Source organism: Chaetodon trifascialis, chromosome 7 (assembly GCF_039877785.1).
Source record: "Chaetodon trifascialis isolate fChaTrf1 chromosome 7, fChaTrf1.hap1, whole genome shotgun sequence".
NCBI lineage: Eukaryota > Metazoa > Chordata > Actinopteri > Chaetodontiformes > Chaetodontidae > Chaetodon > Chaetodon trifascialis.
This window is the reverse complement of record NC_092062.1, coordinates 20,775,531-20,794,604: the sequence shown is the minus strand read 5'-3', so window position 1 is coordinate 20,794,604 and position 19,074 is coordinate 20,775,531. Positions and strand designations below refer to the sequence as shown.

General features: G+C 42.3%; 1 protein-coding gene across 1 annotated transcript; it reads right to left on the bottom strand.

The window, feature by feature from the left end:
• Positions 1 to 170: 170 nt before the first annotated feature.
• clcn1b (chloride channel, voltage-sensitive 1b) lies at positions 171 to 16,036 on the bottom strand. The gene is made up of 23 exons (XM_070966936.1): positions 15,911 to 16,036; positions 15,416 to 15,644; positions 13,945 to 14,076; positions 13,652 to 13,780; positions 13,360 to 13,493; positions 12,884 to 12,961; positions 9,874 to 9,952; positions 8,256 to 8,381; positions 7,430 to 7,514; positions 7,126 to 7,227; positions 6,544 to 6,628; positions 5,370 to 5,525; positions 5,187 to 5,256; positions 4,986 to 5,096; positions 4,126 to 4,339; positions 3,894 to 4,027; positions 3,290 to 3,471; positions 3,111 to 3,192; positions 2,933 to 3,015; positions 2,574 to 2,618; positions 2,341 to 2,445; positions 1,211 to 1,297; positions 171 to 990 (listed from the first exon to the last, which is right to left on the bottom strand). The coding sequence occupies exons 1-23, from the start codon at positions 16,034 to 16,036 to the stop codon at positions 526 to 528; spliced, it is 3,039 nt and encodes a 1,012-aa protein (XP_070823037.1). The 3' UTR covers positions 171 to 525.
• Positions 16,037 to 19,074: the final 3,038 nt, after the last annotated feature.

Below are 19,074 nucleotides of genomic sequence, written 5' to 3'. Positions count from 1 at the left end.
GATATATGACAAATGGAAGTTAGAATTTAAAATTAACCTCAATCAGTAAACTTTAAATGCATGATCTCTTTGGCCTCTAGGTCAATTAATTAAGTCTTCATCAATATATTATTTCATTAACATACAATTCATTGCTGTCAGTTAATTTTTGATCAAAGGTACTTCATGAAATTAACAGACATTGATATATGATGCGCAGCTACATTCAACATCTCCAAGATATGGATGGACACTGAATATTAGTGACATGTAGGACTGAACAAGTTTGTCCGTCTGCAGTTCAAAAGACACAGGAAGGAACCTGAGATTTTTAGTGAAAAAGTGAGATTGTCGTAAGAGTAGAAAAAATATCCTGCACTACAAGTTTCAGGAGCTGTGTGTGCACAGGCTCGTCTGGCTCGCTGAGAGCTGAATGTCTGTGAGGGCTGCAGGTGAGCCTGACTCCTCCACCCGGACAGCAGCTCTGTCTCTGGCGAGAAAGAATGAAATCAAAAGAAGGTAAAAGTCTTTTGTCTCAAACCCAGTCTATATGGGCTCATCTGACTCCTCGCTCTCCCTCTCCTCCTGCAGGGAGGATAGTGTTAGGACAGGGCTGGTGGGTGACACAGGGGAAGCAGGGGGTGAAGGTGAGGTAGGGGAGGAGGTAGAGGGGGATGCGAGTTCCTGTGAAGCACCGTCTGCACCTCTCGTGGTGGCAGAGCTGCCACTGGGGCTCCCGGAACTGATGGGGGAGGAGGAATCAGTGTCACACCCCGGAGCTCCTCGGGAAGACGATGCCTTCCCTCGGGAATCCTCCTTGGACTCCTTCCTCACCGGCTCTCCCTCCCTCCTGCTCCCCTCGCCCCACAGGTCTCTGTCCCGTGTGGGAGAGGACGGGGTGGATGACGGAGGCTGGTGCTTCTTGGTTTTCCTGCTGGCGTCTCTGAAGCTGGCCAGAGGGGGACGAAGCCTCACCCCGCTGCGAGTTGAGCCCTCTATGGCTTTCTGTAACTGTTAGCAAAGAGAAAGAGGTTGAAACACACACAGAGGCGGCACATAAAGCAAGGAAACCTGTGCTGGAGGGACAATGTTGGATTACTAAAGAGAACATCCAGGGAGATGAGTTGGGGGCGGTTAGCGAAATAACCGCATGAATCAGAGCGTGAAGAATGATGCACCCTGTGACAGAACAACTGCCCACAACGTGAGATCATCACATAAGTGACTTTACCTCTTTCAGTGCCACGACACCCACCAGCTTTCCAATACTGGTGACATAGGCGTGACTGAGACCCAGCAGAGAGAACAGAGTGTGGGTCTGAGTAATGAGAGAGAGGAGAACATGATCCAGTCAGTGTTAAGCGTGTTGTAGTGTGACAGGACTCTGCTGCTGCACTGTTCCTCGTAAACAATGTCTACACAAGGAAAAGAGGAAATACTGTATATGGCTTTGCTGCATAGCATGAGTCACAGCATGAAATTCATGATTCAAAGCTTTTTGGTCGTATGGACAGAGAACGAGCTGATTGCCATCCATATGACATAAAAACAGGGTTGTGCATGAACGTGCTGAAAGAGCGCGTTCATTGAACATGCTCTTGTTTTTGGTGAACAAGGAACTGAATTTTTTATGGTACCTGGATGACGAAGGTATGACCTGCCCTCCTCTGCCTCTGATTGGCTTACCCTGATATTCTTACCCTAACCAGTAGAAATTAATCATAATTAATAATCAATTAATTATTAATTAATGAGTACTAGCCAATCAGGGGCACAGTAGTGTGGGTCATGACTTTGCAAGCCTGGGGAAAGAAACATTGCATGCCAGCATGGCTACTGCCACTGGCAAATATTTGAAGGAGCTGTATGAACAAATCACCACAATTGTGTCACCAGGTTTAAAAACAAGTCAGAACTTCAGCCACATTGGCAACAGGTTGATTTACTAGAGCCACTGAAGAAGAAGTCTTCAGCTGTTTTCATAGGCCTCTTTAAAATGTTGAAAAAAGACAATGAAAATAAATAAGTCTAATGTGAAAATTAACTTGGCTCTGTGTTTTAATGTTTGGGTTTTTTGGGAAATACTTTTATTTGCTTACTTGCCAAGAGTCAGATGGAAAGATTAATACTGCTCTCACATCTGTAGGATGAATTTTAACTACAGGCCGTTAGCTTAGCTTAGCTTAGCATAAAGGGAAAAAAAATCAAGCAGGCAGTAAAAGTTGATCCTGCATTCTTCCTTTAAAATCTGCTGCTTGGAAATAAGAACAGGTAATTGTGCAGGACATATAACTGCATAATCAGTGTTTGCACATGATCTTTCCATGTGCTGAAATGTCACCCGGGTCTTGTTGTGGTCACCTTGTGCAGAGACGTTCTTTCCACCAGCTGAAATGGGGAAGGGTCTATACGTATCTGCTCCATATCGACTGGTTTACCCAGCTCTTCCTCTTCCCAGGCTTTGATCTGCATCAGCCAATCAAAGGGCAGAGAGATGGACTCAGAGTATATAGAGCTTCTAATGATTCCTCTGTGTACTGGTTCGATTGTCTCATTTCTGGTGGTGTGAATGCTGAATCAATAAGGTACAGTACCTCCTCTGGGGACATGGTGTCAGTCAGTGGAGGGGCCATGGTTTCCTGAGGAAAGAGGGGGACAGAAAGAGCGAGGGACAGATGGTTGGGCAGTCAGTCAATTTGAAGAAGCCATTCAGATGATGATAAGATGAACCCTGGTGGGTCTATATCATCACCCACTGCACAACATGTCAACTCCGCTATGTATGCATCATGTCACACCCCTCCCATCACATTAGTGAGGTTGGCTGGAGCTGCCATGTTGGAGTGATGCCCCTGTCTGAGCTGTCACTGCCAGCTCGACAGCAGATCAGGGATGCGCTCTGAGCTTTTGGGGTCAAAACGATGAGTATGCAAGGCTGATCTTAACAGCATACCTCAGTTTCAGTCTGGCCCGACGAAGACGTGGAGGAGAAGAGTCTCTGAAGGGTCCTCCTGACAGATGGCAGCTTGCGCTTGTCTGAGGACGTGATATGGCAACACGTGTAAGAGGAGAGAGGAAGCGACATTTGATGGGTGGACTTGTCTTTATTTGCAGTGGAAATGTCATGTCACCTGAGCCTGTGTGGTTGGTGGAGGGCTCCTGAGGTTTGGGGGACGGCATGGGCCCATTACATTCTTCCTGCACTGGGGAAGTCTGTGGGAACAACATGGTTAGTAACTGCATCATATATTTTTTAAGCTAACAAGGTAAATTACTTCCTGTAAGTTCATTCATGGTTTGTGTTTTCTACCTTGTCTGCGCCGTCCTCTCCACCCTCCTCGTCTACGAAGGTGAAGGACTCCCAGCTGACTTTGGAGCCCTGGCCTGGTGAACTCTGACCTCTTTCAAACACTCGCCTCTCTGGTGAGAGCCACCAGTCAAAGACAGCTTGAAGCTCTGTCCTCTCGATGGAGCCCAGAAGAATCATGGATTCTGCAGAGGTGTTAAAGGAATATTTCAGCATTTTTGGATATATGCTTATTTGTTTTCTTGTTAGATGAGAAGACCGATACCACTCTCATGACTGTATGCTAAACATGAACCTACAGCCAGCAGGGGTTTAGCTCAGCTTAGCATAAAGACTGGAAACAAGGGGAGGCTAATTTTTATTTTCATGGCTATATTTGGGGCTATTTCTTGGCTAGGAGCAGCGATTTCCTGGAGTGTCTAACATGTTAATTAATGAGCTTCAGTGATGCTGGACGGCCCTTGTTTTTTTTGTGTTTTTTTTGTTTTTTTTGTTTTTACCTTTGGAGACAACCAAGCTAGCTATTCCAGTCTTTAAGGTGAGCTAAGCTAACTCTCTGCTGGTTGTAGCTGCACATTTAGAGGACAGACATGAAAGCCTTTAGGACCTTTAGAGTCAACCAGGGGGATAGTTTTCAGAGTTGAGGTCTCTAGCAGATGGTTCAGTTCCCGATAGGTGGAATGAGACGATAGGAACTTCACTTTGCGCACCATGATGTCCTCCACAAAGATATTATACTTGCTGGGGAGAGAGAGATACTATTATAAATACTTTTTGTCTTCCAATGACAGCGGTATGGAAAACACTCAAATTAAGGGTTCTCATTGTTTTAGCTTTACCTGATGTGCCCAAGGGCCAGCTCAGGCAGGTAGGGCAGCTTCTTCACCTGGATGATGGAGTCATAGAGAGAAGGCTGCAGACCCTGGGCCACCATGTTTGCTAGGATCACTGCCACCATCATGGGCAGGATGTGGGAGATTTGACCCGTCAGCTCGAAGCAGATTACTGCAGTGGAGACGGTGTGTGTGACAGCTCCTGTCATCGCTGCAGCACCTGGTGGAAAGCAGAGAGAGGAAATTTATTTGGTAAGAGTGAAGTATTATTCCTCAGTTTGATTTCTCTGTACCTGTAAGTAATAAATACATATCTGAAATTTCCCCACTGTGGGACTAATAAAGGTATATCTTATCTTATCTTATCTTATCTTATCTTATCTTATCTTATCTTATCTTATCTTATCTTATCTTATCTTATCTTATACATCAGTTCATTTTCAAACCTGTTTATTATGCAGCCCAGATGTCAGAACAACATATTGGCTTTGTATGTTTCTGCAAACCTACATTAAATTTGTTTCTACGACAGGTATCAAAGTGATGTAGTACTCATAATAACCTCCAGTTAACATGGAATCCACTCACTTTTTCAGTGAAACACAGAACCCAGTTACAATACTGAGCTGGGCAGCAAATGTAAGAGTTTTCAATGACTTAATGCCACCAAGTCAAGAGAAAACTGTGAAGCTGCTTCCAAGCTGCTGTTAGATCGACATCTTTGAACTGGAGGAAGAAAAGTCTAAAAGCCAGAGACGGACAGGTTGAGACTGGTAAGTTTGGGCAAAAAAAAATCAAGCACTTTAAAAGTCCTTCATTTAACATCTGTGGGAACCTGTGTACAGCACTAAGATTAGCAGACTGACCAATGACAGCGTAGCCTCCTGGCAGGATGCGGTAGACTATCCCATCAAACAGGATTCCATTTGGGAAAAGAGTGGCCATGATCTCTCCTACGAGGCGACCAAAAGCAGCTCCTTGAGGAGAGAGATAAGACACACTGGTAAAGACGAATTCAAGTGAAGCTCAGCAGGAGATACTGCACTCGCATTACAAAATCCTCTTACCTAATATGAACACTGGCATAAAGGCACCCGAGGGGATGGGCATTGTGGTGGAAACTGCTGACATCCAGAACTGCAGCACAAAAACAGGATCAAGGTAGGATCGAGACCAATCCCAGAGGTTTTTCATGCTATCACATATATTTCAAGGCAACACCTACTGCACACTCCAGGAGGGAGAGATACCTTCATGACGCAGAAGAGGAGGAGGATGACGAAGACACTAACATGCGGATGGAGCCATGCAGATGAGCGACCCAGGCCGGGCGGAAGAGGAGATCCTGAGATTTTGGTCCAGGTGAAATTATCAAACAGGGAGTTGATGCACTCCCTGGGCATCAGCTGCCAGAGGGGACACAGACTTTTTCAAAAATGCACTTGTGCGCATGTCACATCCTACAGTATTCACATCCTACAGTACAGACAGAAACTAAACAGATTCAATGAAGAAAAAAGTTCCCAAAACTTTACTGAAATGAAAAAAGGTATACATAAACAAAAAACTCATTATATCCTGTTGATGTCTGACAGAAAATATGAATATAAACTGCATACACTTCATGTATAATTAAAAAGAGGGGTACAGCTATAGAAGCAAAAGGAACTGCAGGAATTTGAGTCTCATTAGCAACTGAACACCTAATTGTGAAACTAAATCACTACTACTTAAAGTGGGAGTGGTACTTTCAAGACGTACAATCGAAAAAAAACTTGATTTTAATGATTTGTTCAGATAGTTAGGGAGAAAGTGGCTAATGTTCAGACGGCTTAGATCCAATTGATTATTTTTGGTCAATTCAACATGACAAATTCAAACTTGAACTTCAACATGTGGGCTACCAAGCAGAACCAGAGAAACCATCTCTATTTTTCCAAGCATTTCTATTTTTCTTGTGCTAGTAGCGACCAACGTAGCTTTGAGCTGTAGCATCAAGTAGAGGAGCAGGCTACAGAGGTCTGGTATGCTCAGTTCTTTCTAAGTCCACACCCTCAGGTTTATTTTAATTTCAGTCTTGTAGTCTCAGCTCCAATCAGCACTGACTCGACACCACTTGAGGCAGTTTATCAGAGTTCACACAGGTTCCTCTGGAGACACAAAAAGTTTCATACAACTTAGTTCACATATGCAGCAGAACTCCCCAAGACTCCAGTAGTACTCCCCAAGCAAACAGACTTTGATGTGTAAAGTCGCTGGAGGTCCCCTTTGATTTGCTTCTAAAGACTAAGATTGAAGACTTTCTTTGCTTCCGTATATGGCCTAACATGACAGAAACACATGATTCATGCCCGCTGATGCACCTTTTCATAATGAACACACATCGATAAGAAGTCAGAGAGTGTGAGATTGATTCAGTCTCACCTCTCCAGCCATAAACTGTCCAAATCCAGGAGGAAATGTCAAGGTGGCGATGATCAGTGTCACTGCACCTGGATAGATCAATCGACTAGGCACGCGCACACACACACAGAGACACACACAGCCATTAACAGGAAGCCCAGTGTATTATCAGAAACCTCCAACATGGCATAATAAGTGATACTTGTAACAGAAATAACTGTCTCAGTACGAGTGCGCACCACCACTGATTGTACAGCTCTCCTGGCGCAGCTGCTCGCCTCTCTCTAATGGTGGAGAGTAATGTTCCCTGACTGCTGAGTCTCGGAGGATAAGTGAATCTCCACACTGAGTGAATAACTGGCTGAAAGGTTGTTAAGGCTTTGCTGCTGTCCTGGCCAGTGTTGTGAGACTGATGAGTTCAGAGAGTGGAGCTGAGATACATTAAGAGGAATTGGGTTTGAATGCACAAAAGGTTTGAGTTCCTTGGAACAATGTCTGCTACCAGAATCACTGTAGTCTAAGAGCCGAGTGGTTCATTAATCTACAGCAGCAGGGAGTACATGGTCCTGTTTGTGTGTGTGTGTTTGCGTGTTGGGATCTCACTGTTTGGTGAGGAAGCGTGTTAGCGCTGTCGGTCTTCTCATGAAAAGAACCACCTGTCTGTTCAGGTAGACGAAGAACGCCCCCAGAAAGCCACATGAGATCCTAAAACATGAGAAGAAACTTGTTCTTTCTGTTCTGCCTGCACAAAGTTTTAAAAAACTATTAGACACTGCATAGAAACCACATATCCTGGGGAGAACACACTGGTGTGACAATTTCTATAGGAGACCAAAAACAGATACAAAAAAGACATGCAGCACAACCAAACACACACATGCACACATGTATTCTTTAATATCCTCACCCTATTATTGCGAATGCAGGCAGCTCCTGCAGGTCAAAGGGGAAATCCATCCGGAAGTTAGTTTTAAAGAGAGCTGTGATTGTGACTGAAAGAAACAGAATAGGAAAATTACAAACCAATAAACCTAAAAATAAAATCAATCAAATATGTGATCTCAATCTCTCATCTATGTGCTCAGTTTCATTTACCTACACAAGCTAAAATCAAATAAAGGACCATTGGAGTCGTGTTCATGTATAAATGATGAACTTAAGTCTGATTTTCACTCTCTTTTAGCTCTATTTTTGGTCTCAACCTCTTTAGCTGCTAAATGCTACATTATGTGCAGCAGTTTCCAGGTGTGCTGTTTGGTGCTGAGTTTTGTAGTGTGTAATGGGTTTATTGGAGCTTTTTTTGCTGCCTGCTGTGTCTGGAAACACATTTATTCTTTAATTTCTTTCTCTTTTTTTTGTGCATATTTGGAAATATTGCAAAAGTGCTTTTATGAATGCGTTTCTAAATTAAATAATCTGAATGACGTCCCTCTGTGAGTTCAGTCTCGTACTTAAAACTTAATATTTGGACAGTGCTATTATAAACTGTAAGAAGATGACAAAATAAAGGAAATACCGGGTGCAGGGACTTAGACTTTAGTGTATTTCATTCTATAGTGCTGCTGGATTGTGGATATACTGTAGGTGATGACTTGAAACATTTCCGGTTTATCTAAAGAAGCAAATATTACTTAGCTGTCATATTCAGCTGCTTTCCATAAACTGCTACTTCAGCAGTCTTTTACAACATTGTGTGCGTGCGTGTGTGCATGTGTGTGTGCTCTGCTCCTCACCAGCATCCTTGTTCCAAACAGAGAGCACCCTGAAAATGAAGGCGCTGAATGTGGCGGCAAAATATCCCCGCCAGTAATTCCTCACCGCAAAGTAGGTAGACGTGACCTCAATACTGAACAACACTCCTGGTAGTGGTGACAAGAGAGAGAGAGAGGAGGACGGACAGAGCGAAAGGAGGGATTAAAGAGGAGAGGAGAAATGAGGATGGAAAGTGTGAGAAATGAGAGAGGAGGAAGAGGAGCAGGAGAGGAGTGTGAGAGAAAGACAGAAACGGGCAGCGGGGAGACAGAGAGGAGACAGAAATGAGTTCAATAAGCAGAATGAGTCCAAAAACAGTTTAAGCTGAGGGTGTAATTATACACAACGGGAGAACCACAGAGAGTGAATACACACCCTGGAACACACACACACACACACACACGGGGCGGCCATAATCAGCATGTGAAGCGATAAAATAAACATTGGAGCCATCAGAAACATTATTCTGAGCAAGACGAAAACAGCTGAACACAGTGGAATAAATATTTAAGGACTAACAAATGTTTTTTTTTCTTTTTGTTGTGATTGAAAACTGGGTTATTAATGTTTTTTGGCTTATGTACATTAAGGGATGATTGTAGACTTTTGCACATTGATAGATTTTAAGTAGAGCTGCAACTAACAATTTTTTTCATAATAGTTTGTTCTGTAACAAATCAGAAAATAGAGAAAAATGTCTGTCACAGTTTCCCAAAGTGGAAGTTGACCGATTTATATTTCTAGTTTCATCTGACCGACAGTCCAATTCCCATTGATGATGTGCTCTCCGCTGTAGAAAACAAGCACAAAAGCAGAACATTTAAAGCAATTATTGCTAAAAAAAAAATGACTTTAAAGGTTATCTGTAAGTTGCAGCCAATTAATTTGCTGTTGATTAAAGGAAAATGCCTCCAGGCGCTCCACTGTTGGCCTGGCCAATATATTGACATCTTATTACAATTACAACTAGTCATTTGGCAGACGCTTTCATCCAAAGCGACGTTCATATGAATTCACACATGGCAGTTTTTTGGGGGTTCAGTATCTTGCCCAAGGACACTTCGGCATGTGGACTGCCAAGGCCAGGGATCGAACCACCAACCTCCTGATCGGTGGACGACTGAAAGTCCAAATATATGTTTCAGGTAATTTAGAAACTGTAAGTATCAGCATCACAGTCTGACATGTTCCAAATGTAAGATGTTGTTGGCTCAGTAAGTATCCTGGTCACAATGCTTCAAACAACTAAATTCAAGGGATTCATATCAAAGTGTTTATCTATGTTATGTGTTTATGTGAATAAAAGATGTTTTAAACACTCAAATATTAATATCAGTATCAGTCTTGAAAATCCAATATGAGTCAGGCTTTACTCTAATGATGTACTAAGACAAGCAGCTGTACAAGATCTTTGCCAGACTCAAATAGGGAAACAAGACTAGATAGATACGGGATAGTTTTTGATACCCTGTGCTAGTGACACATTTCAGTTGGTACTCAGAAAGTACAGGTACAGCCTCAACGCAGTATGATCTAGTACAGACGGATGTTTGGTGCAGTAGCTTGATTGTATGAGGCAGTGTGGAAGTTGTACAGTACCTCCTAATGGAGTGCCGAAACAGCATCCCACCCCCACCGCACAGCCAACAGTCAGAATATCTGTGTAACCATAAGGGTTCTACTGACACAGAAAACAGAGGGGGAGAGGAGAGAAACAAGAGGGAAATAACAGGATGAGAGAGACAACGAGGGATGAAAGGTGTGAGGTGATGAAGGGGGAAAATGAAGGTGACGAGGAACAAGAGTGTAGACAGAAAGACAGGAGAGTGAGTTGGAGGAAGAGAGAATAAAAGATCAAGGTGGAGAGGACGTAATGGGGAACCACAGGGGGAGGATTGACAGAGGGGAAGCAAAATGGAATAAAGTGAATAAATAATGCTCACTGAAGAATGGTAAAAAAGTGATAGAGAAGGGAGGGGGGGTCACGCCAAGAGAATACAAAGCAGAGGATGCACATGCCAATGAGAGTAATCAGACTTAGAGGAAGCAATTAAGCGATCAGGAAACAAAGCAAGTGGTCACATCGTCCATAGAGACAGATCCCTGCAGCTGATTGCAGACCGAAAATTAAGGGTAGCAGACATGAAGTAGTTCCACTGATTATTCATGACCTTGAATTACATGTAGGTTGAATGCAACTTTTTTAAAATCACAATAGAGTTGGAGGGTCTTTTATGATCTGTGTTGCATCATTTGTTTAAGATAATACATATTTTTTAATCTGTGACTTAATAAGAAATTTGGGCACTGGGATGGTAAAAACTTTGAAGCTCATTACTTTAGAAAAGCCTGAGAGCAGAGACAACCTTATAATCCAAGGCTCACCTACTGGACAGTATTGCTGGAAAGCTAATCTGTGATAAATATTCATTCACTTTGAATTCATGGCTGCTGATGCCTGACACCGGTCTGAGATAAGGTTCAGGGGACCAGTTTGACATTTATAGAAAATGTCCTGTCATAAGTTAGGTAAGAGGATTGATGCCACTTTCATGTCTGTACACAAAATGTGAAGCTAGAGCCAGGAGTCAATTAACTTATCTCAGCATAAAGACTGGAAGAAGAAGGAAAGAGCCTGGCTTTGTCTGAAGGTAAAAGAAAAAAATGTTTACCAGCACCTAAAAACTCATTTGTTCAATCCATGGGGGAGAAGACATGTAAAAACTGAAAGTTGTGGTTTTATTATGCTGGGACACTTTGTCCTGTGTCCAAGCAAGAAGCTTCTGCTGCCATACAAACACACAGTGTGCCACACGGTGTGCTACATTCACACAATACTGACAGAATAGGAAGGATGGGAAAGTCTCCAGTTATCCTAGATTAGGTGAATTGATTCTATTACAGTTAATATTGGATTTCAATTAGATACAACTGCCAGCGATGGAGGCTTTGCAGCCATGTTTCCAGTGGTTTGTTGACACTTCTTTTTGCCAAGTGGAAAGAAAACCTTAATATCTCTTACTCAGAATTTCATCTTGGTGATAGACATGAACGGTTTTCCCACAGGAGTGCACATAATTACAGTCTGAATAATATGACATAAACACTGCTTTAATTACACCTTTAGTGGTCCAGGTAGATAGATTTTTTTTACCTTTTGACAGAGTCATGTTAAGTGCTTTCCTCCTGCTTTCAGTCTTTATGCTAAGCTAAGATGATTGCCTGCTGGCTCTAGCCTGAGGTATTGATCTCCTCCTCTCGGGAGCAAAGAAAGTGTCCCTCACAAAATGTTGAAATATTCCTTTAAAGTAGAAACTAAAGTAGAATAATTGACAGGTTAATCTGTTGAAACATGCAGTTTAATTCATCACTTGTAATGGAAGGCACTGGTCTGAGGTCAGATTTAACCTCCATGTGTTGATGCTATTTCAGGAGGATAGAGCTGACTGGAGACCTGTGCCTGAGTGAGTCAGGGGGAGGAGCTGGGTGGGACTTGCCTCCCACGGGGGCAGCGAAACAGGTGGCCACTCCCACGGCACACGCACACACCAAGAGGTCCTGGTTATGGGTGCCATTCTGGGGTTAAGGGTCAAGGGTGGAGACAGATGGGGGCAGGGGGACACAAACAAGCATGGATGAATGAGAAAGCCACAGGGAGGTGGAGATAGAGACAGCAGGGAAAGGGGGAGACAGGGATATGGGAGGTCACTGTTAATACACATGCCAGACATTACCATCACACTATTAATACAGTGAGACACAAACACAGACGAGGTGTGAGGGGGCGAGCCAAAACAAAGACTCAAGAGAAAGAGGGAGGGGAGGGTGTGAGCTGGGAGGGAGAGAGACAGACAGATGAGGTACAACAACAGTCACAGGGTTCCCACTTTCTCTTCATCAAATTCAAGGACCTTTACAATGAATTTCAAGGACTCAAAGTTGGCATGTTTGGTAAACTCAAAGACTGTACAGGCTTCATACATTGTCAAGTGAAGAAAATGCTCATTCTTTTAAAAAGGGTTTAAAAAATGTTCATAGAACTGATGGAATTTGTATATTTTATTTCAAGGTCATCCAACCATTTTCAAAACAAGTCTATGATTCTACAGCCGGATGCTCACCGTTCTGTGAGACTGTACTAAGTGCTGCTTTGAGCTAAATGCTAAAGTCAGCATGCTAACGTGCTCGTTGACAATGATAACATGCTGATGTTCAGCAGGCACAGTATGATGTTAAAATATTCAAAACATTGGACAAATAAAAGCTTTGACCTGATGATGGCGCTAGATGAAAACTCACTAGGATACTGTTACTTTGGGACCATGAATATCTGTACAAAACAGTTGTGGAGATATTTCTCACCATCAAAGCGATGGACCAATTGACTGACAAAATAACAAACAATGTCATCCATTGAGCCTTCAAAACAACTGATTTTATCAAGTCTAAAAATGAAGATTTTCAGGGCCTGTGGGAACCCTGTAATTACACCAAAGACAACAAAGTATGTTATAACGGAAATACTGCATTCCACTTCATTATTGCATTGACTGTGAGGACATGAGGCTTATGGTTAATGCAGTCTGTTTTGGTCAGGGCCTCAGCTTACCTCATAGACGCCAGAAAAGATGGACATGAATCGACTCAGCACTGCGGCACAGATACTGGCAATGTGGACAAATGGACCCTGGAGGTGACGGGAGGAAATCACTGACACAGATGAGCGACATGTAATGTTACCTTCATGGACACTGACTATTGTCTGTAAAACAGGCAGTCTAAACTGGGACATGTTGTATCAGAACAGATAAATCACTGTATAATTGCAGGATGTGACAGCTGCCCTGCTACTGTAATGGGGAAAATGAATATACTCCTTTGCTGAGGACTTGAATAATTTGCTTCAATCCCATGAGAGGAGGGAGAGAGGGGAAACATGACAGAAGATGATTTATTATCCTCCAAGTTTGGAGAGAGAGAAAGAGAGGTGAAGAAGAAAAAAGAATGGTAATGATGTTCCATCAATGGATAGGGAGAGATACAGAGGAGAACACACAGTAAAGAGGTGAAAGGGGGGGTGTTTACTTCTTTGCCTACTGGCATCCCACTGCCCAGGCCAGCAGTCAGCCCGATGACTTTAGCAATGAAGGCTTTGAGGGTCAGATATTCCTTCAGCACTACGCCTCTCAGGATGGTTTTCAGCTCAGGAATACCAGAACCTGTAGAAAAGATGGATAAAAACACAAGGAATCTGGGTAAACGGATGCTGAGTGCAGTAAATGAAGAAATATCCTACAACAGGCAAAACAAGGTAAAAAGAGGAAAACGGAGATGCTGAGAGAGAGTAACAGAGGCTGACAGGTGATGGAGAGCTTACCGATGGCCTGTGGGGAAACCAGATGACAGAAGAGCGAGGCAAACATGACAAGGATCATGGGATAGGTAACCCAGGCAAGGTACTGGAGCGGCACATTGCCCTTAAGCTCCCCATGTATCCACTTATAGGCTGAAAGATAGAAAAATGACAGGAATACAAAGAGAAAAGATTACAGAAATAGTGCATTACACACAGGAGTATAAACTGAACAATTACTCACAACGGAAACCAGAATCTTGTTATCAAACTGCAGATCGAATAGTAATAATCTCTATGACCTTGGCCTGTGTTACCTTGCAGGCTCTTGGCGCTGGCGTAGTCCATGCTCCAGCTGACCAGAGCCATAGTCAGTCCCAGAAGAACCAGAAAAATCCAGTCTTCCCCCATCTTGGTCACTATATACCGCCGCACACGAGCTAAACAATCTGGGACAGAGAGATGAAATGATCCAACCTCAGTCCATTTATCGCTTGATTTAATTACTGTCAGTTATTTTAAAAATGCCTGACAGGGAATCATTCAGCCCGGTTATGGGCACAGCGATGATGCTATAGTTCACCATAGAGGTAAAGTACAGAATGAACTGAACAGATTGGGTTGGGGTTTTTTTTGACATTTACAAAGGATGTTTGCAAACTCTGGAATATGAGAATTTAAAACACAGTTCACTGATAGTGGAAAAATAAAAGGTTTTAGGGGAAAAAAACAGCAAAGAGATCAGCACAGTCATTATATCTCAGCACAGTTGTGAGTTAGACTGATTTTGAACCTCTTATATTAGGATTAAGATCCAAAATACTGGATCCTACACTTCCCACAATGCAACTCAATAACATCTTTAGTTAGACTTCCTTGCCTACAGTATGACTTTCAACCTTTTCCCACCCAGTTTTTCATACAGGCTGTCTGTTAAAATTTTGTAGTCTGGAGCCAGATTTGGATATTGAATAGGATTATTGAATATGAAGCGAAAACATCACCTGAGCACAGGCTTTGTAATATTGCCTCTAATGAGTAAATCGACTTGGAGTGGATTACCCTTTTACATATACCTGCACAATGTAATGCAATTCAGTGCTTGAACTAGGTATCAAACATGCTGTTTTACCCATTTTATGTAAACATTCGTTTTTTGTATTACTGCAGGATGGAGAAGGCTTTAAACCAGCATTTAGACCTTTGTGTTGGGGAATAAAAATTACAGAAAATATGACCAGGTGGATGCATAAAACACACACACACACACACACACACACACACACACACACACACACACACACACACACACACACACACACACAAAATAAATAAATTTAGAGACTTTGTTCTTGTAGGTAAGGGTGGGGTCCATTAAAGGACTCAGGACCTCCAGGTGGTATAAAGTCCAACTGCCTCATGTTCTGTGCAGCAGCCTAATTCAACTATAGCCGTGCATCATATTTTATGAGCTCATCGTGTTGCATGTAAAATCATAATGTGCCAAGTAATCAGTAACTGAAACCATCAGATAAATGCTGCTCTCTCTAGAATGTAGTGCGATGAAAGTATGAGGTTTCACAAAAAACAAAAACTGGAGTGAAGTGCAGTGTCTCAAAATCGTATTTAGTTTAAGTAAAGTTATGTTGTTAATTTCCACCTCTGTTTCATGGTTGCCACATGTGGTGTCACTAAAGTCCACTAAAGCACGACCATGGAAACTGTCACCACAGTCTGCATCTTCTTGGAATATCTTCCGTAAAGCACTCGAACAGATTAACTTGTCACCTTGGCATTTGGAGTAGTGACGAGGCTTCTTGGTAGAAGAGACGTGGCTGTGATGCGACTCCAAGGCCACGGGTTGATGGTGATGATGATGGTGATACCTCCGGCCGTGCCCTTTGCGGCCGGTGGCTGTGGTGTCCCCCGCCTGTCTCCTCCATTGTCTCTCTGTCAGCAATCGGGCAGCCTCCCGTCGGGCAAAGTTTCCCAGCTGCTCCCTGTACTCGCCGTACAGCTGTAACCAAGAGGAAACACTGACAATCACTTTGAATCAAAAAGTCATAGAAATCATATGTTTCTTGGGCCTTCTAAGGATTGTAGAGAAGGAAAACGAGATGTCAGACAGGAGAGAAGGGAAAAGAAGAGAGGAGAGAGAAGGAGAAATACCTTTGACAACTGAGACTGGGGAGAAGGATAAAACTAGATCCAGTGCGAAGAGTCTTGAGATAACAAGAAAGAGATGGGGAATGTGCGGCGTGTGTGTAAGGGATACACACCAACCTGAATACCCTGGTAGACAGAAATAGACAAAACGGGCATTGAGATCGGAAAAACCCCTCCCTGAGAGGAGGCAGGGGCTGGAGAGAAGCCAGAGGAAGAGATCCTGGAAGAGAGGACATTCCACATCTTCCCCTTCCCACTATGTGTGCGCTTTGCACCTACAACCACATGCACACCCACAATAACACACACACTCGGTCAGAAAACACAACACTCTGTAATCCAGTGTGATCAGTTTGCAGGGCGCTCGTTAAAGCCATAGAAGCCGTAAAATACTGCAGATCCAGGTGCAGCTACGATGTGCAACTGAAACCTACAGATCACATGCATCCCACCACACAGCAAAGCAAGAGGCTAAATCATAAGGATGGCTGGCTGCCACACATTTCTGTCTCATGTTCACACAGGAAAGGAGTGCTGACACATCCAGCCATGAGGCCCAGGACCAGAGTACCAGAGTACCAGAGCAAGAGCTTAGCAAACCGCCCATAATTACATCCACACCAACAATAAAACAAAGGTGCAACAACAATCTACAGTCTCATGACAGAGACCAGTTAGTGTAAGCTGGGTTTGGTACGATTTTCTTCAGTGTAAGCACAGAAAAATTGCTTTACACAACCAGTCCACGGTAATACATGAGTCACTACAACTGCATGACAAAGTGACTGATGTAGACGTTTATAATTAATACACAGATACAGCACATAGCAGGTGGCCTGGCCAGCAGTTACACTGTTAAAGGCTCTTGAAAACTTTCAATGCCTCTAAATCACATAGCAAGTTATTTTAAACCTCCCTAAACACTACGAATAAACTGTTATTCAGAACAATGCTACACCGCCAACAGCCTCTAGCCTTGGTGTAACCATCCACTGCTATTCCCAGTTTTAATTATTTCACATTATACAAAAGTTAAATATTACTTCCATTTGTTTGTTTTTCCTTTGATCGCTGCCAGAACAGTGGGGGTTTGCCATTAAGGGCCGAACAATGATGTGGAAGAGTTAAAATCACAGGTTGTGATTTATATTTATATGGATTAGAAAACTTACCCGTCATTGGCTGAGTTGTCCAAATGTTTTGGATGTGATTCTTTGGCTGTTCCATGTAAAATAAATGAATTATCTACAAAAAGTGTCTGACAAAACTCTGATGCATTGTCTTTGTTTATGGTGTGGAAAGACGCATAGGATAATATGCAAACTATACTGTCTTTTGATCTCTTATTATCATTGCTTTTTCTAGTACTGGATCCATTTAAATTCAATAAAGTGCTGCAAAACAGCAGAGGCTACACATATGATTTCAATTTGAGCTGACTCACAAGTGAAATGATAAGTGTCGTTTAATAACACAAAAAGACATGGCCGCAGCAATTGAAAAAAGCAAGCTGTGAAAGGTCTTGTGGTCTTGTGTTTTCAGCACAGGAACTGACATGTGAAACGAATTATAATAAAGACAGCTGCTGACTAAAAAATATTTCTTATGGAATTAAATGCTTTTTGTTTGTCCATCAGATATTTGTTTGAAGAATTTCGCTAAAATCCTTTTGGAGTAAATTTAATAAAAATGCAACCCTGTGTTAAATATACTGTATACCCTGTAAACTATAGTTGTTCAGTATTTTCCTATAATAAAATATATTGTTATAATATGCATCCATCCTCATCTAATGTGAGAAGCAAAAACAATTACTGCATCTAATTGTACAAACGACCCATTTAAGAGTCGGAAAACAGAAATCAATCAAAACATGTAAACAGATCCACTAAAATAACTTGTGGAGATTAAAGAAAGAAGACGCAGAAGATCACAGGACCTTGCCATTAATAGCGGAGAATAAAAAGATAACCCTCCACCACCTGACCAGATGGAGCCTCTGGTGATCCCGCCTGTTCCTCATCAGTTGTCTTTAGCATGATGTGGTAGCAGCTCTGTCCCTGTTCTGTCTCCTGTCCGACACTGCAGGCAACCTCACCACCGCTGCACTACACATTAACACCAAAGCACTAATCCATCAACATCATCAAACAGGCGCTGGCACCAGGCGCCATCAAAACCAGGGACAGTAACAAGAGGAACCTGTGCACAGCTCACAGAGAGGGACAGATTCGTTATTTAAACATTGTACTGCCAATGCCACACGAAAAGGACAACCAGGAGATTACTGTCAAAAGATAGAAAACAGGTATTGCTACAAATTATGTTTTATAATAAATTACTCAACAGCAGCATCTCCTATGTGGGTTTTTTTTTTTTGTTTTTTTTTTTTGTTTTTTTTGTGAATAACTTCTTAATGTAGTTCTGCATTATCCCAGCCATTAACATCACAGTTATTTTACTATCAGTGTCCTAGCAGCAGCTTTTGTGACTGGTGTAAATTTTGCTCTCTCTACTTGCTTGATAGTTTTACAACAAGAACATGCAGTCAAACAGTACTTTTATTTAAATGGCCAAAGAATAGCACTGTATAGCATTTTGTTTGAACCTTCTGCCTTTACTTGGTCATGTAAAACTGTTAGCTAGGAAGCTAGCTAGTAACCTAGCTGTTAGCGACAGTGAGCTGACCAGTTAGCTAGCTCGTCGGCTAACTCAGGCTGTCACATAGAGGTGCTATTTCAAATGGCAAAATGGAAATTAGGAACTGACTCCATTAAAAGTATAGCTACTACAATTTAGCATTACATTTCTATTACATTGTTGGACTCACAATTTGTAGTCATCAGATCAACCGTCTTTTATTCCACACATTCCTCGTCAGTACCTGCTGCCTATATTACCCAAAATGCAAATCTAACTGCCAACACTTCAGTTGGAGTTACGCTAGTAGGAGCTAACATAGCCTCGAGCTGCTACCCTCAAGCAGAGACAAAGAGCGGGCTACAGAGGTCTGTTGAGTTTTCTAACACCACCACATTTTTTCACTTTTTAAACTTGTAGTTTTCAGACTCAAATGATGGCAACTTGAGTGACGTCACGTCAGGCAATTTAGTAAACTTCATGCAGCAGTGTGCGTCTGTGTATGTGTATTCATCTCCCAGAAAACTACTCACAAAATGCTAATAAGCGTTAACATCATTCATTATAAGTTTTAGTTTTGTCATGCATTTCATTCATTAATACTGATATAAAATCACTTAATAATCAATTAATCATTTATC